This window comes from Gallinula chloropus (genome assembly GCF_964237585.1).
Source record: "Gallinula chloropus genome assembly, chromosome: 7".
Lineage (NCBI taxonomy): Eukaryota > Metazoa > Chordata > Aves > Gruiformes > Rallidae > Gallinula > Gallinula chloropus.
In genome coordinates this window covers 26,060,886-26,085,702 of record NC_140092.1, presented here as the reverse complement: position 1 = coordinate 26,085,702, position 24,817 = coordinate 26,060,886, and the positions used below count along the sequence as shown (strand labels likewise).

At 49.5% G+C, this 24,817-nt stretch overlaps 2 protein-coding genes across 3 annotated transcripts; one reads left to right on the top strand and one right to left on the bottom strand.

Annotated features, from left to right (window-relative positions):
• Window positions 1-1,417: 1,417 nt before the first annotated feature.
• Window positions 1,418-12,633, bottom strand: NUDT9 (nudix hydrolase 9). Of its 2 annotated transcripts, none has more exons than XM_084266674.1 (8): window positions 12,414-12,633; window positions 9,419-9,655; window positions 6,888-6,983; window positions 6,057-6,143; window positions 4,078-4,189; window positions 3,633-3,779; window positions 3,342-3,426; window positions 1,418-2,006 (listed from the first exon to the last, which is right to left on the bottom strand). In XM_084266674.1, exons 1-8 carry the CDS (start codon window positions 12,545-12,547, stop codon window positions 1,840-1,842), a joined length of 1,065 nt encoding a protein of 354 aa, XP_084122800.1. In that variant the 5' UTR covers window positions 12,548-12,633; the 3' UTR covers window positions 1,418-1,839. The 2 variants fall into 2 exon arrangements, with proteins under 2 accessions (XP_084122800.1, XP_084122801.1); XM_084266675.1 differs by lacking the exon at window positions 12,414-12,633 and adding an exon at window positions 11,209-11,321.
• A 235-nt stretch (window positions 12,634-12,868) lies between these two features.
• Window positions 12,869-21,866, top strand: LOC311193764 (17-beta-hydroxysteroid dehydrogenase 13-like). The gene is made up of 7 exons (XM_084266701.1): window positions 12,869-13,183; window positions 15,284-15,391; window positions 16,368-16,499; window positions 16,807-16,913; window positions 19,452-19,589; window positions 19,843-19,959; window positions 21,246-21,866. The coding sequence occupies exons 1-7, from the start codon at window positions 12,974-12,976 to the stop codon at window positions 21,331-21,333; spliced, it is 900 nt and encodes a 299-aa protein (XP_084122827.1). The 5' UTR covers window positions 12,869-12,973; the 3' UTR covers window positions 21,334-21,866.
• The last annotated feature ends 2,951 nt before the right edge of the window (window positions 21,867-24,817 follow it).

The window sequence follows — 24,817 nt, the reverse complement described above, 5'->3', positions numbered from 1 at the left end:
AATTATGCAATAAATTTCAAGATACAAGCAACAAGACCCAACTGGTAAGGTGCTGGGATACCCACAAAAGTCATCGTGTTCTACACAGCGTACAGCCTGAGATCACACACTCCCACTGGAGACTGTCCAACAAGAAAGCTCTCCTGGGAACATAGCAATCAAAAAATCATACAGCCAAGTCTGCTTAGCTTGTCAAAAATAAAGGCTTTAACACAGGGCTGAAAAGATTCTTTACAGAAATTTAGCTTCCCAGGAATAAAGCCCTGGCTATGGAAGAAGTGCAGCTCTATCTCACTGAATATGGTACTTTTGGATTTGAAGTCTTCTCCTGCTTTCATTTTTAGCACTGTACATTTTAAGTATTTCATATGTAAACCATAGCACTCAAAGAAAATTAGGCTCTGTTGAGATGCCCCAGTATAGTGGCTCTTGTTCCCATTCATGAAGAGCTGGTACATTCAACTCCCATAGAACAAAGATGGGTCTGTTCTTGTGGTCATGGTCTGCATAATGCATTAATTGCTCTGTGAAGTAATAACCTGTTATTAATTCTAACCTGCCATCTACTCCATAGAAACCTGGAAAACTATGGATGTCTCCTACAGGACACCTTTGCCTCTAGCTAATCTTCCAGCTTCCCACAGCTCCTTCCCAGCTTTTGTCTCACCTGTGCACTGGCGACTGAGGATCAGTAACAACCAAGTCATGTTTCACACACCCACCTCTGAAGCACAGTGCACAGCTCCCAACCCTTCTCTGATTCCTTGTTAAGCTTCAATAAATGCTGAGCATCACATTTCTTAGTTGTCTTTGTTTTTTCTTGAGAAAAGGCATTTTGGTGATCCTGTTTCCAAAGATGGGGAGTAGAAAGGGAACTGCTGAAGCTGGCTCTGTCTTTTGTCTATTTGGAGTTTCATGGGTTCTCTCAGGTCTTGATGGGGCCCCATGAGATATTACCCAGTCTCCATACCATGCTGAGGACAGATTCATCAAAATCTTTTCCACCTAAGGAATCACTAGGTTCTACCTATGATTTGAAGAAAGATTTTCACGTAAACCAAGTCTAGGGACACTTCTGCTGCAACAAAAAGCATCTGTAGTCTTACTGAAACAGCACAGAACAAATCAAATACGTAAGAAGAGATGAGCAAGGGTTGAAAGCAAGATTCCTCTCTCACCATTGCTTTTTCTTTTTAAAGGAACATACTGATAAGTCTATAAGATTTCCAGGGTTCTTCATGTAAACACAGGACCCCTCCAGGTTTCATTAGCTAATTGGGAGGAAGGGGTGGGGGGGTGGGGGGGGTGTTGAAAAGCCCTAAAATCATTAGCTAGTTAAGCAGGATGTGGCTAAATAATTCACAAGGTAATTCCAGACCATTTATCACCACCCTACTTCAATAGAAAAATAACTGAGAAGACAAGAAACTTGACTTTATTAAGTAGCACTTTCATTAAGCCATTATTCAGGTTATCCTCCTAGGAGTCTCTCATCCCTTCACAACTCATACCCCTGGCAAGCAAGCAAGCAGTGAAGCAAAAGAGCCTCCAAACCAGTCAGAATCCCAGTGCCTCCAGGCAAATCCACAGGTATTATGAAACAGTTGCAAATAATGACAACCAAGCAGAACAAGGTCACAGCTCCACACCCAGCTCATTTCACACTGGTTGGGAAAGGAGGAGAAGGAATCTGAAGTCTTTGAAAGAGCCTCTGTATCGCTGCTGCCTCAATTTCATTGAGTTTTCAATGAGTTTCCACCACCAAAAAAGGACAATGCCATCTGTTTCAAAGCTGAATAAAGTATTCTCCCCATGGTGTTCCCCAGTTCCTTGTTCACATCACTCAGGACCGAGCTCCTCGCTCCAGTGAGCTCCCCGTTTCTCAGTCACAAGCTTAAGGAAGTAGCTGTGGCTTGCATACAGCTTCAGCTTCTCGCTGATGTCAACCCACTTCACTACTCCAGCATCATCACCTGCTTCCAGAGGCAAATTATCCATTGTCTCACCTGTTCACAGAACAAGAGTTAGGACAAACTGTTGCATCTTCTTCCCTGTTTTTTTTTTCTCCTCACATCTGATCAGTTCCACCCTTCCACATAGCTCCTTCACAGGCAGCAACCTTAACTGGTTTCCCACTGAGAAGCAATCAAAGCTGCTCACTTGCTCCGTGCCAGAAGCCTTTTTCATACTTCACTATTTTAAGGCAAATCTGAGTGGCAGAGGTGGCATTAACTCCCTGTCACCACTCCCATCAGCAGCACAATGAGTTACTAGAACTCATCACAACATGTACTCACTACTGCAAGTTTAGCCAGTCCCTCTGCCTTGACTTTTGTTTGTCTGGCTAACATGACCACTTCCTTTCTCAAGTACTATTCCATAGGATAATTTGAATTCTGAAACTTATCTATGCTTATGGAAAACTAGAATAATAGCAAAAAGTTATTGTTTACTTTTGTTTGTAAAGTTTGAAAATGTTGGGCCTTTACAAAAGGCCCAGTTCTTAAAGAGGGAATGCAAAAAGGTTTCTGAATTGCTCTCCAAAGTTTCTTACACTGTGTCCAAAAAAAGTCCCAGAACTTCACAGACCAAAGGACTGGTGACATGTGAAGTTTCACCACTGGCATCTGCTACCAAGACCACAATGGAAACGTCACTACACGAAGTCTCTGGTTTGAACAAGTCAAACCCCTAACTAGTTATTTTAAAATGTGAGAGAGAAGAATCCAGGACGAAAGATCAAGGTAAGAACTAGCAATGTATGTCCGTTCTTCCTGATTTATAGAAATAGAAGGTCCAAGAATTACTCTGGCAGAGTAACAGAGTAACAGATATAAAAGGTCTCAGAGCAATTAAAACACTGAAGCAATAACGGCAGTGAAAATCTGCTGGCAGCCAGAGGCAATCTCCTGAAGCACACACTAGCTACTGAAGGAAAAATAACAGGAGAAACAGACTATCCTTCCACCCCAGGCTCATTAAAAAGGAAAATTAAAGCAACTCAAGATAAATACAGTGACAAGAAGAAACCCTTTTCCAATGTTCAGTCTCCATATGGAGACACACAGCCCATAGAACGAGCTAACAAATGAGTAAGTAATTTTCAGGCAGAGTCTGTATGCTCCATGTTTCAAGGCTGTCTTAAATCAAGAGGGAATGGCAACTACCTGTCATGGCTGAACATCTGAGGAGGCAAGACACCCTCCACACCCACTGGCTTTAGTCCAGTACTTCACACCTGACCATGTTCCCCCAATTCCATTACCAATTTCAGCCCAACATACATCCCAATTTCAAACCAACACCTAGAGTAAACTAAGAGCACAGGTGAAGATACCCACCAGTTTCATCATGGTAGTTCACAGCCTCTGTCTCCATCCAGGCATTGTCAGTGTTACGAGGGTCATCCACGTACCCTCTGTACACCTAAGGACCGAAGCAACAGAAACAAGCTCAGCATGACAGCAAACTGCAATCAGGAAGATTTTTTCTTTCCCTCTGATACACTTGCCCTTACAATGTTTTCAACAATCCTTTCCATCCCCTGCATCATGATTTCAGCTCCAGCTTTTCAAATTCCACACAGTTACACACAGAGCTTGACAGGCTAACACAAGAGACACGGGGCTCACCACAAAGTGCTCCTGGCTGAACAGCTTGTGGAGCTGCTTCTCCAATTCTGCTTTCTCCTCAGGTGATTTCTCCAAGGAGTTCAAGGCCTCCTCCTCAAATTCCCGCTTCAGGGTAGCGCTGATCTTCTCCCCTGGGTCCACCATCCCCTTAAAGGGTGAAAAGAAACAAAAGAAGGTGACTATACCTCAGTTTCCACTTGCTTTTGCTCTCCTTTGGCTGGCTTTTAGAACGTTACATCCACTTGCATCATACTCTGGATGTGGGAGCAACTTTACACTTAGTTGTAAAGAGCAAGCACGCACATCCTTCAAAACTAGCAATGGATGGATTGAACTGTGCCTGCATTAAGCAAAAGACACAGTTAGAATTAATTACAAAATTAAACACAGAAACAGCAGAAGGCATGCCAGATGATAGGTTAGGTCTCCAGAGCTTAGTTCTTACCCCTGGAATGGCCCACTCCCCACAGTCTCTCCTCTTGATAGCCACAAACTGTAAGATGTTTTTGCCAGTGACTGGATGAGCAATTTTATTGCCACTTTCATCCCTCTTCCACCTGCAGCAAAGGACAAACAAGAACATGCTTTGCTGCTGCTTCACACCAGCAGAAGTGTGAAGTTCCTCCCTCCTGGGGGAGGACAGCAAGGCACCCACACTATTACCTATACTGGGGCAAACAAAGCAGAGAAAGAACCATCACAGTAGGGGACCAACAGATGCCATCTGGCATGGCAGCAGCCAAGGGCAGGGTTCTTCATGCACCTCTGCTTTATTTTCCTCAGCCAAAAGGGCCGAAACCCAAGAGCCACATTTCAGTAGCCACGCTGATGGCAGCAGCTTCTTGAGAGCTATGTCCAGCACACATCCTATCAACTGAAATGCTCACCGACCTGCCCCGGTGCCAGATGGTGAGGCCACAAGCTGTTTGCCTTCTGCTAGAACAGGGGACAAGTGCAGGCTGCAATACCTCTGAACTACTCACTCTGCACAGGGCCACAAACACCCACCATTCCCTTCAGTAAAGAATTAAGAACTAGTAGTTAAAACAAGAAGTAATCTTAACAACAACAAAATAAAACCAGTATTTCTTTTACTTTCAAAGAACCAACTCAGCAGCACTGGAAGCCTTCTGAAAAGGGGGAGAAATAAAATGCTTTAGGATGGTTTTCACAGCAGTTCTCTCTTCAGCATGACACTTCCTCACTCTCACTGTTGGGAATTACACAAGCTTTTCTGAATGCTTTGTGTAAACTTGTTACCACATCCACACAGATCCTGCTGGCAAAAAGCACCATTACAGCAGAGCATGGGCTGATAACAAAAAAAAGACCCTAATCCCACCTCCTCCTGTAATATATTACGCCAAGCTGGTATTTCTTATAGAGCACAAGTAGGCACACTGCTTTTTTTGGCACTTGTGTCACCATTACAGAAAAAGCTATTCCTGCAATTTCACCCACCTCATCTGAAGCTTTTTGGTGTATTATATACACAGCATCAAAGCATCACATAATCCTTGCAGCTTTTACATCTTGCTGAAGATTTCTATTGCATTATGCTTCCTTAGCATTGTAGAAGCTATTGCTCATCATCAGCAATGAGTCCTTACTCTTTTCCAGAGGCAAAGACTAAAAGATTATGAAATTCATGTCCCACATGTCTATACAGATGTTGTGGTTTTGCCCCAGCTGAGAGCCGAGCATCTCGCCGCTGCTTGTACTTTAAAGGGGGTGGAGGGGTAGGGGTGGGGGTTAGGAAGTGGGAAAGAAAAGGGGAAAAAAACAAACCCAAGGAGCCAAAACTTCATGGGTTGGTATAAGGAGAGTTTACTGAAGTAGCAGAAAGACAGATATAACAATGATAACAGGACTTTATAGCAAAATGTATTAAACTGGTGATACACAATGCAGTTTCTCACCAAATCGCACAGCTCAGGGCTGTCCCAAAACCCTGTGTCCTGGAGCTGCCCACTCCTTCCTCCACCAGTCCCCCTTTTATGCTGAGCATGACATAATTGGCATGGAATACCCCCTTTGGCCAGTTCGGGTCACCTGTCCTGGCTGTGTCCCCTCCCTTCTCGTTAGTGGGGAAATATGAACAACTGAAAAGTCCTTGATTGCTTGGCAATAACTAGAAACAACCCTGTGTTATCAGCACTGCTCCCATCCCAACTCCCAAACTCTCATCCCAACTCCCAAACACGGCATCCCACCCGCTGCTAGAACAGAAATGAACTCCATCCTTGCCAAAACCAGGACAATACATCTCTCCATTCAAATACCCGTGCCTGTGTGGGCTCACACAGAGAACACACACAAAAAGCCCATGAAAAGCAATAGCTTGTCTAGAGATGCAGAGAAAAAGCAATATGCACGGGGTTCTGTGCTCTACTCCAGGGTGACTTTCAGTCACCTGCTCCTTACCTCGTTACAACAGGATCGGCTGCATGGTTCGGCCCCCAGCGCCCTAACAATCCTCTGCCTGTGAGGCCAGTCCTGCCCACTGGGTTTCTGCAATAAGCAGCATTAAACAGAGTTACTTCCCCCATGTCCAAAACACTCTCCAAATATTCTACAAAAGCAGCTTTAAAGAAGCTTAATGAGAAAGGAAAGGTTAGTGACATATATTCAGTGCCACCATATGCATTAAAGAGACAAAGCATGGTTTCCTTTCATCAACCTCTTGTGTTTGACAGTACAGATACACAACAGCTCTGTTGTTTCCCAGATCTTGCATCCCATGATACTCCTGATCAGATGCCACCTGCAGTGTGCACACATGCTTGTCTGAAAATGGAGTCTGGTTTCCAAGACTACAGATGCACAGAGCATTCAATTACAAAGAGCAGAAAGAAAAGGCATCATTTTTGGTGAGGTAACCCACCTGTGCTATGCCAGGACCTGTCAGTGAAAGGAAACACTGCGGCACACAAGTGGTACAAAGAGCTTTAGAACCCAACACCTGGTCAAATCTGCAGAAACAACTGGCCCTGGTACTAATGATGTTAGACCTCCTCCAACTCCAGTGTCACCACAACCTCCTGCTGTGGCAGTACTGGCTAACCTTTCAGTACCTCTCTGCCACAACCTCCTTCCAGACTCTCCGGCCCTGACACATCACTTTCCTGTCTCTAAGGTAGACTGTTTTGCTTTTGTTCTAGAATGTACCATGCATCAAAACTGACAGACCTGTAAGAGCTGTGAAACTGTGTCACAGAAAGGAATATGCAAAGAAAACCCCAACCCAACACTCACCTGGGCCTCCCGTTTTCAACCACATACAAGCCATTCAGACTCTTCCTCTCCACTTCTCCATCTCGCTCATTGAATTTGGGAGAAAAACTTTTATCACTGTGCAGGAAAGAGTAATGGAGATTAAATTTAAAAATGCAAACCATCCCTCTGCCCCTCCAAAGACTGATGGCCATCCACCAGCAACACCCATTAGACCAACAAACAGATTTTAGCAGAACTTAACTTGTAGGCCCTTCATTTGCTAGAGGAGGCTACAAAAAGTCTCAACCTTTATTGAGGACAGTAGGATTTAGTTGTACAGACATACGTGTCCCCCTCTAAAGCATTTCACATTTTGGTCTTTAGATTTCATTCAAAGTGTTTCTAAGGTGTTCTTAAGGTATCAGAACACAGAAGGGCATTAACCACTGACAGATTTTGCTACTGAAGGGATGCAGAGGGTTAATAAAAAGGCCTTTGTGAAACCAACTGTAGCTCCAATGTAACAAGAACCCTGAACAAACAACACATCCTTAATTGACTGTTAACATACTGAATACTGAAAGCTATGAATAAGGTCATTTAGTTTAGCAGAAGAAAGGCCTTGAGGAGGAAACTTCACAGATAGAAAAGGAACTCTTGCTGTAATTGGATGCACATGAGGAAATTGGGCCAACCATGAACTTTAATGAACTTAAGAGTGTAATGGGATGAAGCTGCAACCCTTGAGGAAGACAAGGATGAGGAAGAGTGCCCCGTGACTCAAATTAATTGAGAAGCAGAAATACCATAAAAGGAAGAGGTGGAAACCCCAATTCCCAGAATAGCTATGAATATGTATTAGATTTCCCATAATTTTGTTGAATATGTATGCAGTGCTTGTATGTAAATACACTACACCTACAGTTTGGTGTGCCCTAGGAAGAACAATCCCCCAGGCACCCAGCACTGCAATAAAGGACACATGCTTAACAGTTACACTGGACTCTGTTAAGTGAATTACCACGTTTCACTACACAGAAAAAACTGACCAGGATTTTTTATTAGATGTGATTTATCAGAATTACAAGCTAATTAACACCAATTGGCAAAATTTGCTTAAGTTGTGCACCTATGTGTTTAATATGTGCTCCTCTGAAATCTGGTAGAGAAGCAGATAGACACCTCCAGAAGTGTGTTTCCTTCCCCCAAAGCAATTCCACTCAAACCATCACAGGTTTCAGACTACTGACTGAGCTTCTTCCACGTATAATTGGCTTGGCAAGTTACACCAATACCTAAAAATTACTCTGTGTTTTCAAGTGTTACCAACAGATATGAAAAGATTACCAGACAGTTTGTCCTGGTTTTGGCTGGGGAAGAGTTAATTTCTTTCCTAGCAGCTGGTGTAGTGCTGGGTGTGGATTTAGGGTGAGAATAATGTGGATAACACACTGGTGTTTTAGTTGTTGCCAAGCAGTCAAGGGCTGTTCAGCTTCTCACACTGCCCTGCCAGGGAGAAGGTGGGGGACACAGAGACAGGACAGCTGACCCAAGCTGCTCAAAGGGATATTCCATACCATATGAATGACATCACGCTCAGCATTTAACTGGGGAGTGGGACAGGAGGCAGGGTACCTCAGTGGCTTGTGGAGCATCAACTTTGGAGTATCCTGATGCTGTGCTGTTCATCAGTTGTATAGCCTATTATTACAATCTTCCTTTTTTGTCCTATTTAATGGTCTTTATCTCAACCCATGAGTTTTATCTGGTTTTCTTTTTACTTTTCAATTCTCTCCCCATCCCACTGGGAGGTGGGGCAGGCAGTGAGCAAATGGCTGTGTGGTTATTTTAGCTGCATTAAACCATGACAGACTTTCCCAACTACACCTTGGCAGAACATCAGCAGCCCTATGGAGCTTGAGAAGTGTCCCTTGCAACCAGTAGAACAGTGAAACAAATTAAAAGCAAACAGAAGCACAGGTTGACACAGCAATGGGAAATAAGGAAGATGAGGTTGGAACCTCAGGCACCACTGTCTTCTGGCCTTTCTACACAGGAATCACCATTTTACATTATCACAAGTTGCACTAGATGCCTAAATCTAACTTTCCAGCCAAGAAGCAGGGAGCTGGAGAGAATATATTCACACATTCACCAAGAAAAGAATTAGTCACACATTCAACCTGCCACATTTCCTGAGTCAGAGCGCTCAAGAACTACATTTCTACTTTAATGCTTTGCTCTCCCAAATTCTTAAGGGAAATCTGGAGATTTTTACTTAGCTCACAACACAGAAGTATTACATAGCATCAACAGCTGCCCATTATTCCAATTAACACATTATTCTAATTAACACTTACTTCAGTCACAAGCTCAGTAAAATCATGTGTCAAAGACTTCACAGCTAACCCAAACTACTCAGGTCTCTAACACACATTTTTCTAGGTGCTGAATTTCACAAATCACTGTAGAATCGTATGCCACTTAGGATGATAATCTAATTAATTCAGCCATTAATTACCATTTCCTGCTTCCACTGGAGAATAGAGCTGAAGTTTCCACTCACTTACTTGATTTGGGGATCTGCCCAATTGGGTCCAGCCAAAACAGACCCTGCAGTGTACTCCACAGGGCTGTAATCTTCCCACTCGATCAACCAGCCTACTTTATCTTGAGGAACGAGGCTCCGCTCAACGTGCGATCCTGGATATGGGGATGTGAGAGATTTGCTGTGGTAGGATTTAATGTTGGACCTGTTGAACATGTTAGCAGGGCAAAGCTGGGACCAACAGCTTGCAGACAAGGTACTGCAAGAAAAAAAAAAAAGAACATTATTCATTAGGGTTTAATCCTTACAGAATCACAAGGTTGGAAAATACCTTGAAGATCATCAAGTCCAACCTTCCCATTCTATGCTGACCCAGATCTCTCAGTACCTCATCTCCCTGTCTGTTAAACACACCCAGGGCTGGGGACTCAGCCCCCTCCCTGGGCAGCCTGTGCCACAGCCCCACAACTCTGCCAGGGAAGAACTTTTCCCTCCCATCTGAGCTGACCCTGCCCTGGCACAGCTTGAGGCCATTCCCCCTCGTCCCATCTCCTGTCCCCTGGCTGAAGAGACCATCGCCCACCTCTCTGCACCCTCCTGGCAGGGCAGTGGAGGTGGGGAGAAGGTCTCCCCTCAGCCTCCTCTTCTCCAGGCTGAACACCCCCAGCTCCCTCAGAGGATTTGCCCTCCAGCCCCTTCCCCAGCCTGGTTGGGCTTCTCTGGACACGCTCTAGGACCTCCATGTCCTTCTTGGAGTGAGGAGCCCAGAACTGGACCCAGCACTCAAGATGTAGCCTCACCAGTACCAAGTACAAGGGCACAGTCACCTCCCTGAACCTGCTATTTTTGATACAAGCCAGGGTGCCATTAGCTTTCCTGTCTACCTGGCCACACTGCTGACTCATATTCAGTCTCCAGTCACCCAGAGCCCCCAGGTCCTTCTCTGCCTGACAGCTATTCAGCAAGTCTCCCATTTAATCATTCACATTTAAACCCAGATCTGAGCAGCACACCACAGCAAGCGGCACAGACAAGGCTTTTCCCACAAAGCAGCTCTCAGTAGTATATTATTGCTTCTTTCAGACATCTGCAAATGTATGTCTGGACCAACAAATTCTGCACTTCACCTTCAGCTGTGTGAAGCAGAAGAGTACTCTACTAGACACACATGAAGGTGTCATAGGGAAAAGCTGAGGAGGAAGACTGCTGTTCTGCACTGCGTGGGACACTGACCAATTAATCATACACAAGGAACACTGCCAAGATATTGGCTGTATGTGCAGCAGGAAGACCTGTCAGAGCATCAAACCTCCATGCAGGCATTTCATCAAGAAACCAACTGGCCTTACCAGCACCCTGCTCTCAGGTCCAGTGATAAACCAGGTGTGAACATAATATCCAAAAGCCTGAGCACCACAGCTCTACGAGTTGCTGTGACCCCACCGAAGTACCACTTTGTGCAGTACTGAGTAGGATAATACATACCTTGTTTTTTCTTTCAAAGAAAGCTACACCCAAGTTCAAAGAAAACAACAGTTACTTGAGACCTCTAGTGATTTTATCTCACCATGGGAGCTCAAAGAGCAGTCAACAATAAAATACTTCACAGCAGGTTGGGTTACTGTGCCTGATCACCAGCTCTTAAAAACTCTAGACAGATTTCCTTCAACACACAAAGCAGCCTTCCCACACTTATTTTATTACAAAAATTAAAAAAGGATTATTCTAGATAATAGACTCACAGCTCAGCAAGGGGCTATAAACTACAAGAGTACTCTTAAGATAAGGTGTAATTTCTTAGTGAAAAGCTACCTTGAAAGAATCTTTTCCAGTAAATAAGGAAATATATCACCTCTGAAAAAATGTATCCAGCTCTTAATAACTTAACATCTGAACAGAGTGATGATGGGATATATGAGTGTCAAATTAAAAAGAAAAGCATTAACACATTAAGCTTGCTATTTGAGTGGAGGCATGACTATTACATAACTAGCAGATCAGGCCAGGCTTTTTCAAAAACAGTAGTTCCAGTTTTCAATGTCTTGCTTATGCTAGGACATCTTCAGGTCCATTGCAGACACCGGGCTCTGCTTCACACTGGAGCTGGTAATTTCTCAGTCACAGTTGCAGCATCCATGTGCAGCCACATTCACTGTTGAGGGGATGTTCTCCAGAGCACAACCTGACCCACAAACCTTTATGAGAAAGAGGGAATCGCAGAATCACAGGGGTTGGAAGGGACCTCCAGAGCCCATGGGGTCCAGCCCCCTGCCAAAGCAGGGTCCCTAGGACAGGTCACACAGGTCGGCGTCCAGACGGGGCTGGAATCTCTCCAGAGAAGGAGACTCCACACCCCCTGGGCAGCCTGTCCCAGGGCTCCCTCACCCTCACCGGGAAGAGGTTCTTCCCCACATTGGGGTGGAACATCCCGGGCTCCAACTTGAGGCCATGGCCCCTTGTCCAGTCCCCACAGACCCTGAGAAGAGGCTGCCCATGTCCCCCTGTGTCCCACCCTTCAGCTATTGATCCCCATTGATCAGATCCCCTCTCAGGCTGCTTCTCTCCAGGCTGAACAGCCCCAGCTCACTCAGCCTTTCCTGGCAGGGGAGATGCTCCAGGCCCTTCATCCCCTTCGCAGCCTCCGCTGGACTCTCTCCAGGAGATCCCTGGCTTTTTTGTCTTGGGGAGCCCAGCACTGGACACAACACTCCAGGTGGGGCCTGACCAGGGCAGAGGGGGAAGAGCACGCTCTGGAGTGCCGATCACCACACGTAACTTGCTACGTTACTTGGTAGTTCTCGGTACTTGCACCATCTTCACTTCATACGACGGCCCGTATGTGAAGGGGCGGCCTCGGGCACACGGCCCAGCCCCTGCCAAGCTCCCCCTGGCCGGCACAGGCCGGACGGCAGGCCCCAGACTCGGCCCAGCGACGAAGCGGTCGCTTCCTCAAGAAGAGGGCGGCACCGCCTCAGCCCGAGGGCGGGGCACGCCTCACTCACGCCGGGCTACGGTACCTGAGGGGCGAGCGGTGCTGGAGAACACAGCGGGCAGGCGGGCAGGACAGCGAGACAGTGACCGAAAACAGGGCGACTGCCCGAGCGAGAGCCGGTCCCCTGGCCGCACGCAGAGCGCCAGCGAGGAGCAGCATCGGCGCCGCCACCGAGCGCTCCGTGGCGGGAACCACCCGCCTCAGCTCCGCAGGACCCGAGCGGCCGACGCCTCACCGGCACGGAGACACCACCCGCCACAGACTTCCCAACAAACTCGCCTCCCATTGGGCAGAGCACCAGCAAAAACAAGAGTTCCCAGCCAATCGGCTTTTCTTCTGTCATGGGCACGCCCCCTACCCAAATTGTCTTCGCTGATTGGCTGTTCCCCCTCCGGGAGGCGCGGCCGAGCGTGGGCGGCCGCCGCTCTCCACGGTCCCCGGACTCCTCCGGCGAGGGGCGGAGTCTCGTGGTTGAGGGGACGAGCGGTGAGCGCTCGGTCGGGCCGTGGGATCCGGAGCCTGCAGCCCCGGCCAAGAGGCGCGAGTGGGTCGGTCGGTGGGTGGGTGGAAGGTGCCTCTGCGGCGATGGGCCCGCTCCTGGAGCTGCTCCTGTTCCCGGTTGCGCTGCTCTACTCCTACCTGGAGGCTGCCGTGAAGCTCTTCGTGCCGGCGAGGAGAAAGTCCGTCAGCGGAGAGCTCGTTCTGGTGACGGGCGCCGGGCACGGCGTGGGGAGAGCCACGGCGCTGGAGTTCGCCAAGCGCCGCAGCAGGCTGGTGCTGTGGGACGTCAACAAGGTAGCGGGGCCGCTCCCGCCGCGGCTGCTCCGTCCGCGGCACTTGGGGCTGGGGCACGGAGGTGGCTGGGTGAGGCAGCGCGCACAGGGTGACGGGGGGAACCGTCGCACGGAGCCTGGCGACAGCCCTTTCCCGGAGCAGGCAGGAACTGGCAAGTGCCGGATGGTGCCCCTGGGAAGGGGCGAGCTGGCTGCACGCCCAGCCGGGGGGAGCAGAGCCCGCGGCGGGCAGCAAACCGCGGCTGGAAGCGCTGCCCGGCCCGGCGGGGAAAGGCGCGCCCGGCCCCGAAGCCGGTTTCCGCGGAGAAGCCGGTTTGTCCTCTGCCCGCTGTCCCTTCGAGCGGAGCTGTGCCGACGGTCGGGCAGACGTGCCGGGTGAGCCGTCCATGGAGCAGCCGGCTCCTCCGCGGGAGCACTGGCTGTGCGGAGGGGCGAGAGGCTGGGCAGCGGCGGCCGGGGAGTTTATCGTGTCACCCCGAAGCTGCAAAAAACCCAGCGCGCTAATAAAACCCCCAAAATAAACCCCCAAGACAAGCCTGGAGTGAGGGGTGCACAGATACAGAGGTATCGTCACATTTTCCCTGTCTGTTCCTGTGTCCAGCCGAAGCCAGGCTCTGGAGGGGTGGGAGAAGGTCCAGCATGGTGCCCCTCCGTAAAGGGCTGTAAAGGACTCCTGCCACGTTAAGTGCTGTGCTGAGAAACGGATTGTAAGCAGGCACTGCAGTGCCAGAGGAGGTGGTGGATCCTGAAGGTTTTAGGAGGATGCTTCCCCAATCCGACTGCCTTCCAAAGATCTCCTTCCCAGGGGCCATCAGCCCTGTGATGGGGCTGGGTGGAGCTGCACTGGCTCCCACCCCAGGGACCCGCAGAGCTCTCAAGTGCGGAGCTGTCCCAGGCCGTTTCTGAACAAGGCTGGGGCTGGAGAGCAAACCTTCCGAGGAGCGGCTGAGGGAGCTGGGGGTGTTCAGCCTGGAGGAGGCTGAGGGGAGACCTTCTCTTCACCTCCACTGCCCTGCCAGGAGGGTGCAGAGAGGTGGGCGATGGTCTCTTCAGCCAGGGGACAGGAGATGGGACGAGGGGGAATGGCCTCAAGCTGTGCCAGGGCAGGGTCAGCTCAGCTGGGAGGGAAAAGTTCTTCCCTGGCAGAGTTGTGGGGCTGTGGCACAGGCTGCCCAGGGAGGGGGCTGAGTCCCCACCCCTGGGTGTGTTTAACAGATGGGGAGATGAGGTGCTCAGGGATATGGGTTAGTAGAGGACAGGAATGGTTGGACTCGATCTCAAAGCTCTTTTCCAACCCAGTCATTCTGTGAAATCACTTCTGTCCTCACTTAGCAGGTTGATACAGTGATTTCAGGAAGCTTCCGCGTGTGTCAGATGCTGTTCTCGTAAGAAATGTCTTTCGACATCGTGCCCTTTGGAGCACACCTCTCTTCTCACAGCAGGTCTGTGGATGCTGAAACACATAGGGCCACCTTTCCTATCATAGGACGTCAGCTGGGCCTCTGTTTTAAGAGCTCTGCTTACAGTCAGGATGCTGTGCTGCGAAAGTCTCCGAGTGCCCCCTTTCTGCAGCCCAACTATGGGAGCTTTACCAAGGTAAACTCACTCTGGTTGCCACATTCCCTTTCTGGCAGTCCCTCTATGCACGTCTGAAACTTCAGGTTGGAACTGTAGCTGTTCTGTGGAGCCTGGGTACAGCTCTTTCCTGGGGTAGCCAGCAACTGTGTGGGCACTTGCAGCAGTTACCACATCAGTAGAAATCTCCAGCCTCTAACTGTTCCTCCTTAGTGCCCAAGCAACACCAGGCAAGCAGTACAGTTCATAGACTCATAGAATGTGTTAGGTTGGGAGGGACCTTCCAAGGCCATCCAGTCCCACCCTGCAGTGAGCGGGGACACATTCACTAGAGCAGGTTGCTCAGAGCCCCATCAAGCCTGACCTTGAATGTCTCCAGGGATGGGGCCTCCACAGTGTCTCTGGGCAACCTGTGCCAGTGATCCACCACCCTCAGAGTGAAGAACTTTTTCCTAATATCCAACCTAAATCTCCCCTTTTCTAATTTAAAACTCCTGCATGCGGGTCTCTCTTCCTCCTCTTACAGTCTGGCATCGAGGACACGGCAGCAGAATGTGAGAAGCTGGGAGCCACTGCTCACGCCTTCGTGGTGGACTGCAGCAAAAGGGAGGAAATCTACAGGGCTGCAGAGAAGGTAGGGGAGCTGGGGCACGGCCAAAGGCTCACCCAAGGATGTAGCACTTCCCAGATTGCAGCCAGTGTCCTCCTCTTCGTAGAGGCTCTGGCACATCAAGCCTTGTTGCCAAGGCTGCTCTGTAGACTTCCAGCCTGTCGGTGAAGCCTTCTCGTCAGCTGCCCACTCGCTGTCCCCCTGCCCTTGGTGGGATGGGGGAGAGAATTGGAAAAGTGAAAGTGAGAACCCTCGTGGGTTGAGGTGATGGGAGTTTAATGAGTGACACACACGCTGTGTGTGCAGGCAGAGCCAGGCAAGGAATTGATTCCTGCTTCCCATGGGCAGGTAGGAGTTCAGCCAACCCCAGGAAGGCAGCGTTCCATCGTGTGTAACAGCAGCCTCATCCTTTTCAGAGAGGCTCCAGCATGTCCTGCCAGGAATTCCTGGCAGGAATTGTGGGAGAAGGATCAGACCTAAACCTGACTTCATGGTACCACTGCTCAGTTCCTACCACATCTGGGAACGGGGGGCAACTTTTCTCTCCCTAACAGAAAGAACATCCAGAATTAAAGCAGTTCCTGCTCACCTTCCACGGCCTCGTGGCTTTGTGATAGGGGGGATCTAATTAATGTCTATAAGTATCTTAAGCATGGAATGCAGGGGGAATTAGCCAGCCCCTTTTCAGTGCTCTGTGGAGACAGGACAAGGGGCAATGGCTGCAAGTTGGAGCACAAGAAGTTCCACACCAACATGGGGAAGAACTTTTCCACAGTGAGGGTGAGGGAGCCCTGGGACAGGCTGCCCAGGGGGTGTGGAGTCTCCTTCTCTGGAGAGATTCCAGCCCTGTCTGGACACCGACCTGTGCAATATGAGCTGGGGACTCTGCTCTGGTTGGACTCGATGATCTCTCGAGGTCCCTTCCAACCCCTACAATTCTGTGATTCTGTGATAACAAGTGACACACACCTTTCTCTTGTGGCTTTTTTCTACCCAAAAGGTGAAGAAGGAGATTGGGGATGTCTCCATCCTGGTGAATAACGCTGGTGTGATTACAGCCGCCGACCTGCTCTCCACCCAGGACCACCAGATCGAAAGGATGTTTGAAGTCAACATCCTGGCTCACATGTGGGTAAGGGCCAGCACCATCCTCATGCCCACAGCTGTGGGAGCGGATTTAGACCAACAGTTATTTTCAGCTCCAGGTTAATTACCAAAGCGTCTTTCAGACATGTGTAGCACAGGGGCACCCAGGCAGGCTGACTGTTGAATAACCTGAATAACCTCTTGCTGATCTAAGCTTAGCAATAGCATTAGTTGCTTAATTATTGATAGTCAGGGTCAGTGTTGAATATGCCTAAGAAAAATCCTTGTTCTTTTCCTCCCTCCTTTCTCCCACACCCCATGATTTTTGCCTCGTGGTTTAAATGACTTTCAAGACCACAAGAGCTTTTCTGCCAGCCATGATGGACAACAACCACGGTCACATTGTCACAGTGGCTTCAGCAGCGGGTCATTTTGGGACTTCTTACATGGTGGCTTATTGGTAAGTGACTTTAAATCAGCTCTATTTTATTTCTAATCACAGAATAACAAGGTTGGAAGAGACCTTTGAAGATCATCGAGTCCAACCATTCCCATCCTAAGCTAAACCATATCCCTAAGTACCTCATCTACCCTTTTTTTGAACACATCCAGGGAAGGTGACTTAACCTTCTCCCTGGGCAGCCTGTTCCAGGCCCTGACAACTCTTTCAGTAATTTTTTTTTTTTCTAATATCCAATCTAAACCTGCCCTGGCACAGCTTCATGCCATTTCCCCTTGTCCTATCTCGTGTCACCTGGCTGAAGAGACCATCGCCCACCTCTCTACAACCTCCCTTCAGGTAGTTGTAGGTGGTGAAAAGGTCTCCCCTCCGCCCCCTCTTCTCCAGGCTGAACACCCCCAGCTCCCTCAGCCACTCCTCAGAGGATTTGCCCTCCAGCCCCTTCACCAGCCTGGTTGCCCTTCTCTGCACTTGCTGAAGGATCTCAATGTCCTTCTTATGGTGGGGAGCCCAGAACTGGACAGAGCACTCAAGGTGTGACCTCACCAGTGCCAAGTACAGGGGCACAATCACTTCCCTAGACCTACTGGCCACACTATTTTTGATACAAGCCAAGATGCCATTGGCCTTCCTGGCCGCCCGGGCACACTGCTGGCTCATATTCAGCCTGCAGTCACCCAACACCCCCAGGTCCTTCTCTGCCTGACAGCTCTCCAGCCAGTCTCCCCCAGCCTGTAGCGCTGCATGGGGTTGTTCTGTCCCATGTGCAGCACTCCACACTTGGCCTTGTTAAACTTCATCCCATTGGTCACAGCCCATCGGTCCAGTCTGTTCAGATCCCTCTGAAGAGCCTCCCTACCCTCAGGCAGATCAACACTTCCTCCTAGTTTAGTGCCATCTGCAAACTCACTGAGGGAGCATTCAATCCCTTCATCCAGGTCATTGATAAAGATGCTGAACAAGACCAGACCCAGGACTGAGCCCTGGGGGATGCCACTCATGATTGGCCCCCAGCTGGATTCTGTTCCATTCACCACCACCCTTTGGGCCCGTCCATCCAGCCAGTTTTTAACCCAGCTGAGGGTCCCCCTGTCCAGGCCAGTGGCAGCCAGTTTCTCAGTCAGAATGCTGTGAGAAACCCTGTCAAAGGCTTTACTGAAGTCCAGGTAGACACATCCACAGCCTTCCCCTTGTCCATTAAGCAGGTCACCTTGTCACAGAAAGTGATCAGGTTAGTTTGAGAGGATCTACCTTTTGTAAACCCATGTTGACTGGGCCTGATCCCCTGGCCATCACGCATGTGCTGCATGACAGCTCCCAAGATGACCCTCTCCATGATCTTCCCTGGGACTGAGGTCAGGCTGACAGGCTTGTAGTTCCCTGGATCCTCCTTCCAGATGTTCTTATATATGGGGGTAACATCTGCCAGCCTCCAGTCAAGTGGAACTTCCCCAGTCTGCCAGGATTTCTGGTAGATGATGGAAAGGGGTTTGGCCAGCACATCTGCCAGCTCTCTCAGGACCCTCGGGTGAATCCCATCAGGTCCCATTGACTTGTTAGTGTCTAACTGGCCAAGTAGGTTGCTAATCATTTCCTCCTTAACCATGGGAATTATGCTGTTCTTCCCCACTCTGTCAGCCAGATCCTAATTGCATCCTCTCCACCAGCAAGCACCCAGTAACCAAAGTAACCTTCCTGCCGCATCGGTACTTCCAAAGGACCGAGCTAAGGAGGAATAAACACACCAGGCAGCACTTCATGGTGCCTGGAGGCTCCTGCCCATTTGCAGTGCTTGTAGGTAGGAGCAGTCATGTGACACACCAACTAACCAAAGCTGCTTCTTTTTTCTCTCCCTCACCGACCCAGCAAAAAAGGTATCCTCTCACCTTCTGCTTCTCCTTAGCAAGTAGTGCCTCTGTGAGCTGGTAGAGTGCTGGCAGGTAAACCCCTAGTGAGTAGCTGTGGATCTTGCTACATTGTTGTAGTGACTAAGGTAGAGAGATGCTTCTGCTGGCAGGACCTCAGCTGCTTTTCTCCTTGAAACCCCTCTGGAAAACCACGCTGCACAAACAGAACAACTCACACAGGAATGTCACAAGATGTTCCTGTCTGGTATGTGAAACAGCAGAGCGTGGTTCTCCATGTCTATCCTGCCCATCCTTCCTAACCTTACAGGCTCCAGCTGCATTCCTTCTAAGTGTCTTCCCACGAGGGGAAAGGCAGGGAAGGAAGCCCATTGATTTATCATTCCCTGAGAATTCCCAGTGTTGGTCTCTCTTCTCCCCACCAAGGCATTGCTTTCTGACAGACACCTGCTCTGCATTCCACAGTTACTCCCCAAAGCAGCAATATCGAATCCAGTGCTACACTCTGGCACAGGGAAAGTTAGAACTAGCTCTGCCCTGTCTCTCAGCTGTTTTTTGTGGGGTTTTTTTTGCCTCCTAGCCAGTACTGTGTGACTTTTTAGGCCATCTCTAGTTGTAGGAAGTCATAAATTGTATTTGTGCCTTCTCATTTGTGCTTTGTCCCTTCCTGCAGCTCAAGCAAGTTTGCTGCAGTTGGATTTCACAAGGCTTTGACAGAGGAGCTGGCTACCCTGGGAAAGGATGGAATAAAGACTACATGTCTGTGCCCAGTGTTTATAAACACTGGGTTTGTGAAAAACCCCACTACAAGGTAACTTTCCTGTCCTTCCTGCCTTGCACTGTGTGTTACCCCAGCTTTAGGGGTGATGTGTATTCCCAGTTACTATATAAAACCCCAGGGTTTCTATAACTGGTGTGCTGCACTGACTGAAGAAGGCTGCAGGGTCACTTAACCCACATAAGGTTTGCATTGAATTCCCTGTGTGTGTGTGAGGCATCCTCCATCCTCTAGTGCTACCCCTGTTTTACCCCTGTAGCTCTTAGATCTCTGCTTTCCTGTGTAGGCTTGGCAAGATTTTGGAGATTGAAGAAGTTGCGGATGCCCTGATGGAAGGAATACTGACCAACCAGAAAATGGTTTTTGTTCCACCACAACTAAACATGGCTTTGCTTTCAGAAATGTAAGTAGAGCCAAAAGGGGAGAGGGGTGAGGGAGAGGAAGAACATGCCAACGCTAACTACCTCTCTTTACAAGCCTCAAACTAGTAGCATGTGTTTCAAGATTAAGTTTTGGTTTATGAGGAATGCTGTTTTCACTCCTGGTAGCAATAGATACGCTTTGGCAGCATGGGAAACCCCTGGATTGACATCTGGAACAAAGAAGTTCGTGTTCAAGCCAGGCTTGTGTATTTTGTACTGTCTTCAGTGCTTGACATCACTGTCCTCAGTTCTTTGTCAGTCCAGATTTGAGTTAATATGCCCAGGGTAGCTACATAACATGCAACTGTCTGCAGCAAAGAGTGTTATTTTTTATCCCACCACCAATCTGAAACACTTTAGTATGAGAAGAACACACAAGGAAATGAAACAGCAGTGGTTGGTTCTGATGACATCAGGAGACAAGGGTTTTTTCGAATCCTTTCATAGGTCCTTGTGATCCACTTTCTTGTTTCTTCATGCCAGCACCAGAGACTGAGGCCAGAGAGGCTGGAAAGTTGCTTCTAAAGAGCTCTGTTGCTTAGCTCTGCCACTTAAAGTGTGATTTGTCCTCTCATGTGTCTTACACCCCGTGTGGCTGCCTTGCTGAGGAGGTGTTTTTACCAGTGCTCGGGTTCCAAATCTGGAATTCCCATCAGAAAAAACAAGTTAACTTTTCAGTGAGCTTCTACAGTAGTTCATGAAATACTTGGTAACTTCAGGTTTGCAAAACCCAACACCAAAGAGTGAGAAAAAGCTCTTCAGTCTTTTTGCATCTCCAAGAGCTGCATGCTGCAGGTGCAAGCTGGCAGAAGACAGGTCAAAACATCATGCTGTCAAAGCCCTTAGGATAACATGGCCTTTTTATCTTACTTTGGGGCAGGGGACCACGAGACAGGAAACCCTTCCTCAGTTGTAGCATCTCCTGCTTCCACAGTCTGCTGTTTTCAGAGCATACAACACTCAATATGCACATATCTCTCTTTAGTATTGGTTGTTAGAACCCTACTGCAATGTTAGAACCCAAATAGTGCCCAAGAGATACTCAGCCTTCTAAAGGCCATAAAGGGAGATGGGTGAGGTGGGAATTAAACTAAGCGGAGACCGATGAGGGCTTCATTGGAAATAACGCCCAGCTTAAGCATTGGCCTCAGTCTGTGTGATCATGCTTCTGCTCCCAGAGCAGCTCCTCCCTCATCTGAACAGCCACTTTCTCCCACAATTTAAGTTTCTCATCCTACATTTACTTTTGTGTTACTCTTTCCTTCAGCCTGTTTCCAGAACGTGCTGTAAATATTCTGAAGAGGATGACCGAAGTCAAGTTTGATGCAGTTGTTGGGCAGAGAAGCACACAGTGAGAGGCCAAAATGGATTCTCACTTCCCAGTTGGCACAAGTGAAACCAGAACATGTGCTGAGAGTAGTTCAGCTGGTTTGATTCAGAGCAGAACTAAGACGCTTCTAGGCCACCATTTCTGAGAACACCTCAGGGTTTATCCCAGCCCTGCAGCAGGGATTTACCTGCTTAATCCGGAGCTGCAGCTCTTGAAGTCTGACAGGCTGCTGGCTCTATCTCTGAGTGCAGAGGCAGGAATTCCATGAAGCCCATGGGGAACAGCAGAGCTGCCCTTGAGCACAGAGGGATTACCTGGAAATACACTAATCTGGATTCAACCCTGAGCAAAGGTTTCTGGCAAGAAGAAATTTAGGAGAGGAGGTGGGTGGCCTGTTTCATATTTTAAATAATGTGCCCTAATGATGACTCACACTTCATGTGCTTTTGTAGTGAGTACCTGAAGTACAGGATTACATGTAATGAAATACCTAATGGCACTGATTATCAGTCATGCATTAGCACCATCAACACTCCTGAGGCTGAATAAACAGAGTTCTTTGACCCAAAGGTGTCTCTTGGCAGTGAAAGTCCCAACCAAAGCCAAGCAAGGATGGTACAGCAGGTGCCACAGCGGTGAAAGGCTCAGCCAGAGTCTGCTGCCCACCAGGCCAGGCTGCAGGGATGAGGCAGCTCCGTGGTCACACTGGGAAGCCACATCAGGATCAGCATGGTACAGTGCCAGGCCCATCACACTGACAGTGTGGCCCACACCAGGGCTGGGGCCATGGCCAGGGCTCAAATGCAGGTGCCAGGCTGGGGGTAGAGGGTGCACAGGGAAAAGCTCCAGAGGAGCCTTTCCAGCTCCTCATCATGAACTGCATCATGCTCCGATGGGACCCACCTGCTCCGGGAGGTTCAGCCCCCAAAGATCTTTGGCCTGTGGTGCAGGAGAACAGCACCTTAGGAAATGGGTCAAAGACCTCTGCAGAGCACACAGTATCTTTCCACCCACGTGTGCAGCTCCTGCCTGGGCCAGGCACTTGCTGGCTCACAGCCACCTTGGGGAGGCCTGAACACGCTGCCACCTTTGGTACAGCTGCAGAGGGGCGGCTTCCAGCAGAATCCATCCCACTCACCTGAGCCCTCCGTGCTGTGTTCTGCCAGCTGTGGCCCTTCAGAAAAGGGAGAGCCCTCAACACCCAGCTCCGCCTGCTTTAGGCAGTGACAGGCAGGTGGCTGTGCTGCCCATGGCACCACTGCTCACTAAGCCTGTGAAATGGCACAAAAATGGTTTTGCTCATGTAACAGGAGGACATTGAGCTGGGGAACTTCTGCTTCACAGAGAAAGGGTCCTGTAGGGAAGGAGAAGAACGAAGAGGATTGTTTCAAGGAGTGGGAAAAAAAAGTTAAAAGCCAGTTAAGAAATGCTCAGGTATGCTTTCCACTTCAAACTGATGCCAAATTGTGGTAAGGTGCTGGAACAAGCTGCCCAGAGAGGGGGTGTCCCAACCCTGGGTGTATTCAAGGCCAGGTTGGATGGGGCCCTGGGCAACCTTGTGTAGCTCCAGGCCTGGAGGTTGGTGGCCCTGCCTGTGGCAGGGGGTTGGAGCTTTGTGCTCCTTGGGGTCCCTTCCAACCCAGACCAGCCTGGGATTCTATGATTGTGCTGGCCCTGCCTTTTTCTCCTTGTTTGGGCTGCATATTGGCCTCTCACTGACATCCCTATCACATATGTGAGATGCTTGAAGCCAGAGCACACCTCTTGGGCTTCTTCATTACATTCATTTCCACCTATTCTTACCTCATGAGGAGTCAAAGGGTCTAACGATACAGATGCTCCAACAGCCCTGTCAGAGGGAGCAGCATTCTGGCCAAACTGTTTCTTAACACGGGAGCCTAAAGGCTACATCAGGCCTTCTCTGGTCTGTAGGTATTTGACTGTTGTCTCTTGCATTGCTGGCAAACATTCTTAACTTTGCCCCAGCTTAGCCTCTTCTGGTGACACCTTTCACGCTCCTGCTATTTCATGGCTTGAATCCTGGCTCAAAGGGTGGGTAAGTACAGTCCAGTGACTCTGAAGAAAAAGCTCAGACCCCCGAGAGACAAGTCAGTGGATGAGGAGTCCCTCTTTCTAGACGGACTGGCTCCAGGAGGACACACCAGGCAAGACACTTGGCTTCTCCTGTCCCACCCTTCCCACTAGTTCTGAGCATCATTCAGATCCTTATGGCAGCATTAAATTGGAGGACAAAATCCATCCAGGCAATGACAGACAGCGCTCTCCTGCGGAGTCTCCTGCACTTCAATACCTGTGGCTGCAGTTCCTCCGTGGGAGGAATGGGTGAGAGCTGCCTGCTTGTCAGAAAAAGCAGATGCCCAAGGAAGGATTTGAAAAGCAGCACCAGAACTGAGTCATCACACCTGGGCTCCTCAGTTCCCTTCCTGGCCACAACAGACAACTGAAGCTGCTCCTGAGCACTGGTCATGATGGTGCCTGGAGCAGGAGTGAGCACAGGCGAGTGAGCTTCATCCAGCCACCTCCAGCTGAGTCCCGCAGCTGAAGAATGGCACCTCCTGCTCTGGCTTGGGACGCCAAATGAGTGTGGGGAGTGACTCTGGCCTCGTGCTCTGACCCCTCTGTGTGTCTTCTCTGCCCTCCTGCTGCTTCCTCAGTCACAGCACTGGCTGGAGCCCCATGCCAGGGAAATGACAGCACTGCTGAGCTGTGCAATTAGGCCCTGTACCCAACGCTGATGTGTTAATCAAGTACAGCATAAAGTTCCAAGAGAAGAGGAGGAAGTGCCTGGCTCTGAATCTCTCTGCTGGAGCCAACTCTGTCCCGCAGACAAGACAAGTAACAGCACAACTAAAGCACCAGGACAAAAGAAATCCTTTTCAACAACCCTGACCTGACCTGGAGCCTGATTTCGGTCAGAGGACAGATGTTCCTGCAACCTTCACTCTTCCCCAAGCAGCTCAGAAGCACCATTAAGTAAAATTACCAGCCTGACCTGGATACATCTCGTTGTGTAAGTGAAACCCAGCAGGAAAGGCAGGATTCCCCTCCACATCACAGCCCTGTGCTGAACCCACTGCCTGTACTGGGTGAGTGGTCAGGAGGTGTTACAGTCTGCGTGTGTCCCCTGGTCTAGCAGAAGGCAAACTGCTCCTGGCCTCACTCTCAGGCACCAGGGCAGACCTGTGAGCGACCCAGCCGACAGATGTGCTGGAGGTGTCTTGCAAGGAGCTGCTGCCATCCCACACAGGAGCACACCAGGGCCCTGAGCAACACTCCTGTCCCCCTTCCCCATCCTCTCTTAATTTCCCCTTTCCTTTCCTCTTCTCTCTCCCACTTCCCTGCTCCCTTTCCCCTTCCCCCTTGCCCTATCCCTTTCCCCTTCCCCCTTGCCCTATCCCATTCCACCTTCCCCCATTCCTTTCCCTCCTCTCCCCCTCCCTGTCCCCTTTCCCCAGCGGCCGTCTCTGCGCCCCACCCTGACCGCTAAC

Coding starts and splice junctions, on each gene's coding strand:
- NUDT9 (XM_084266674.1), bottom strand. CDS start 12,547: ATGCTGCTCCTCGCTGGCGCTCTGCGTGCGGCCAGGGGACCGGCTCTC. Junction 4,190..6,056: donor GCCGATCCTGTTGTAACGAG/GTAAGGAGCAGG, acceptor CCTTTGCTGCAG/GTGGAAGAGGGATGAAAGTG. Junction 2,007..3,341: donor GAACTACCATGATGAAACTG/GTGGGTATCTTC, acceptor TTCTGTGAACAG/GTGAGACAATGGATAATTTG.
- LOC311193764 (XM_084266701.1), top strand. CDS start 12,974: ATGGGCCCGCTCCTGGAGCTGCTCCTGTTCCCGGTTGCGCTGCTCTAC. Junction 13,184..15,283: donor TGCTGTGGGACGTCAACAAG/GTAGCGGGGCCG, acceptor CTCCTCTTACAG/TCTGGCATCGAGGACACGGC. Junction 19,960..21,245: donor ATGGCTTTGCTTTCAGAAAT/GTAAGTAGAGCC, acceptor TCTTTCCTTCAG/CCTGTTTCCAGAACGTGCTG.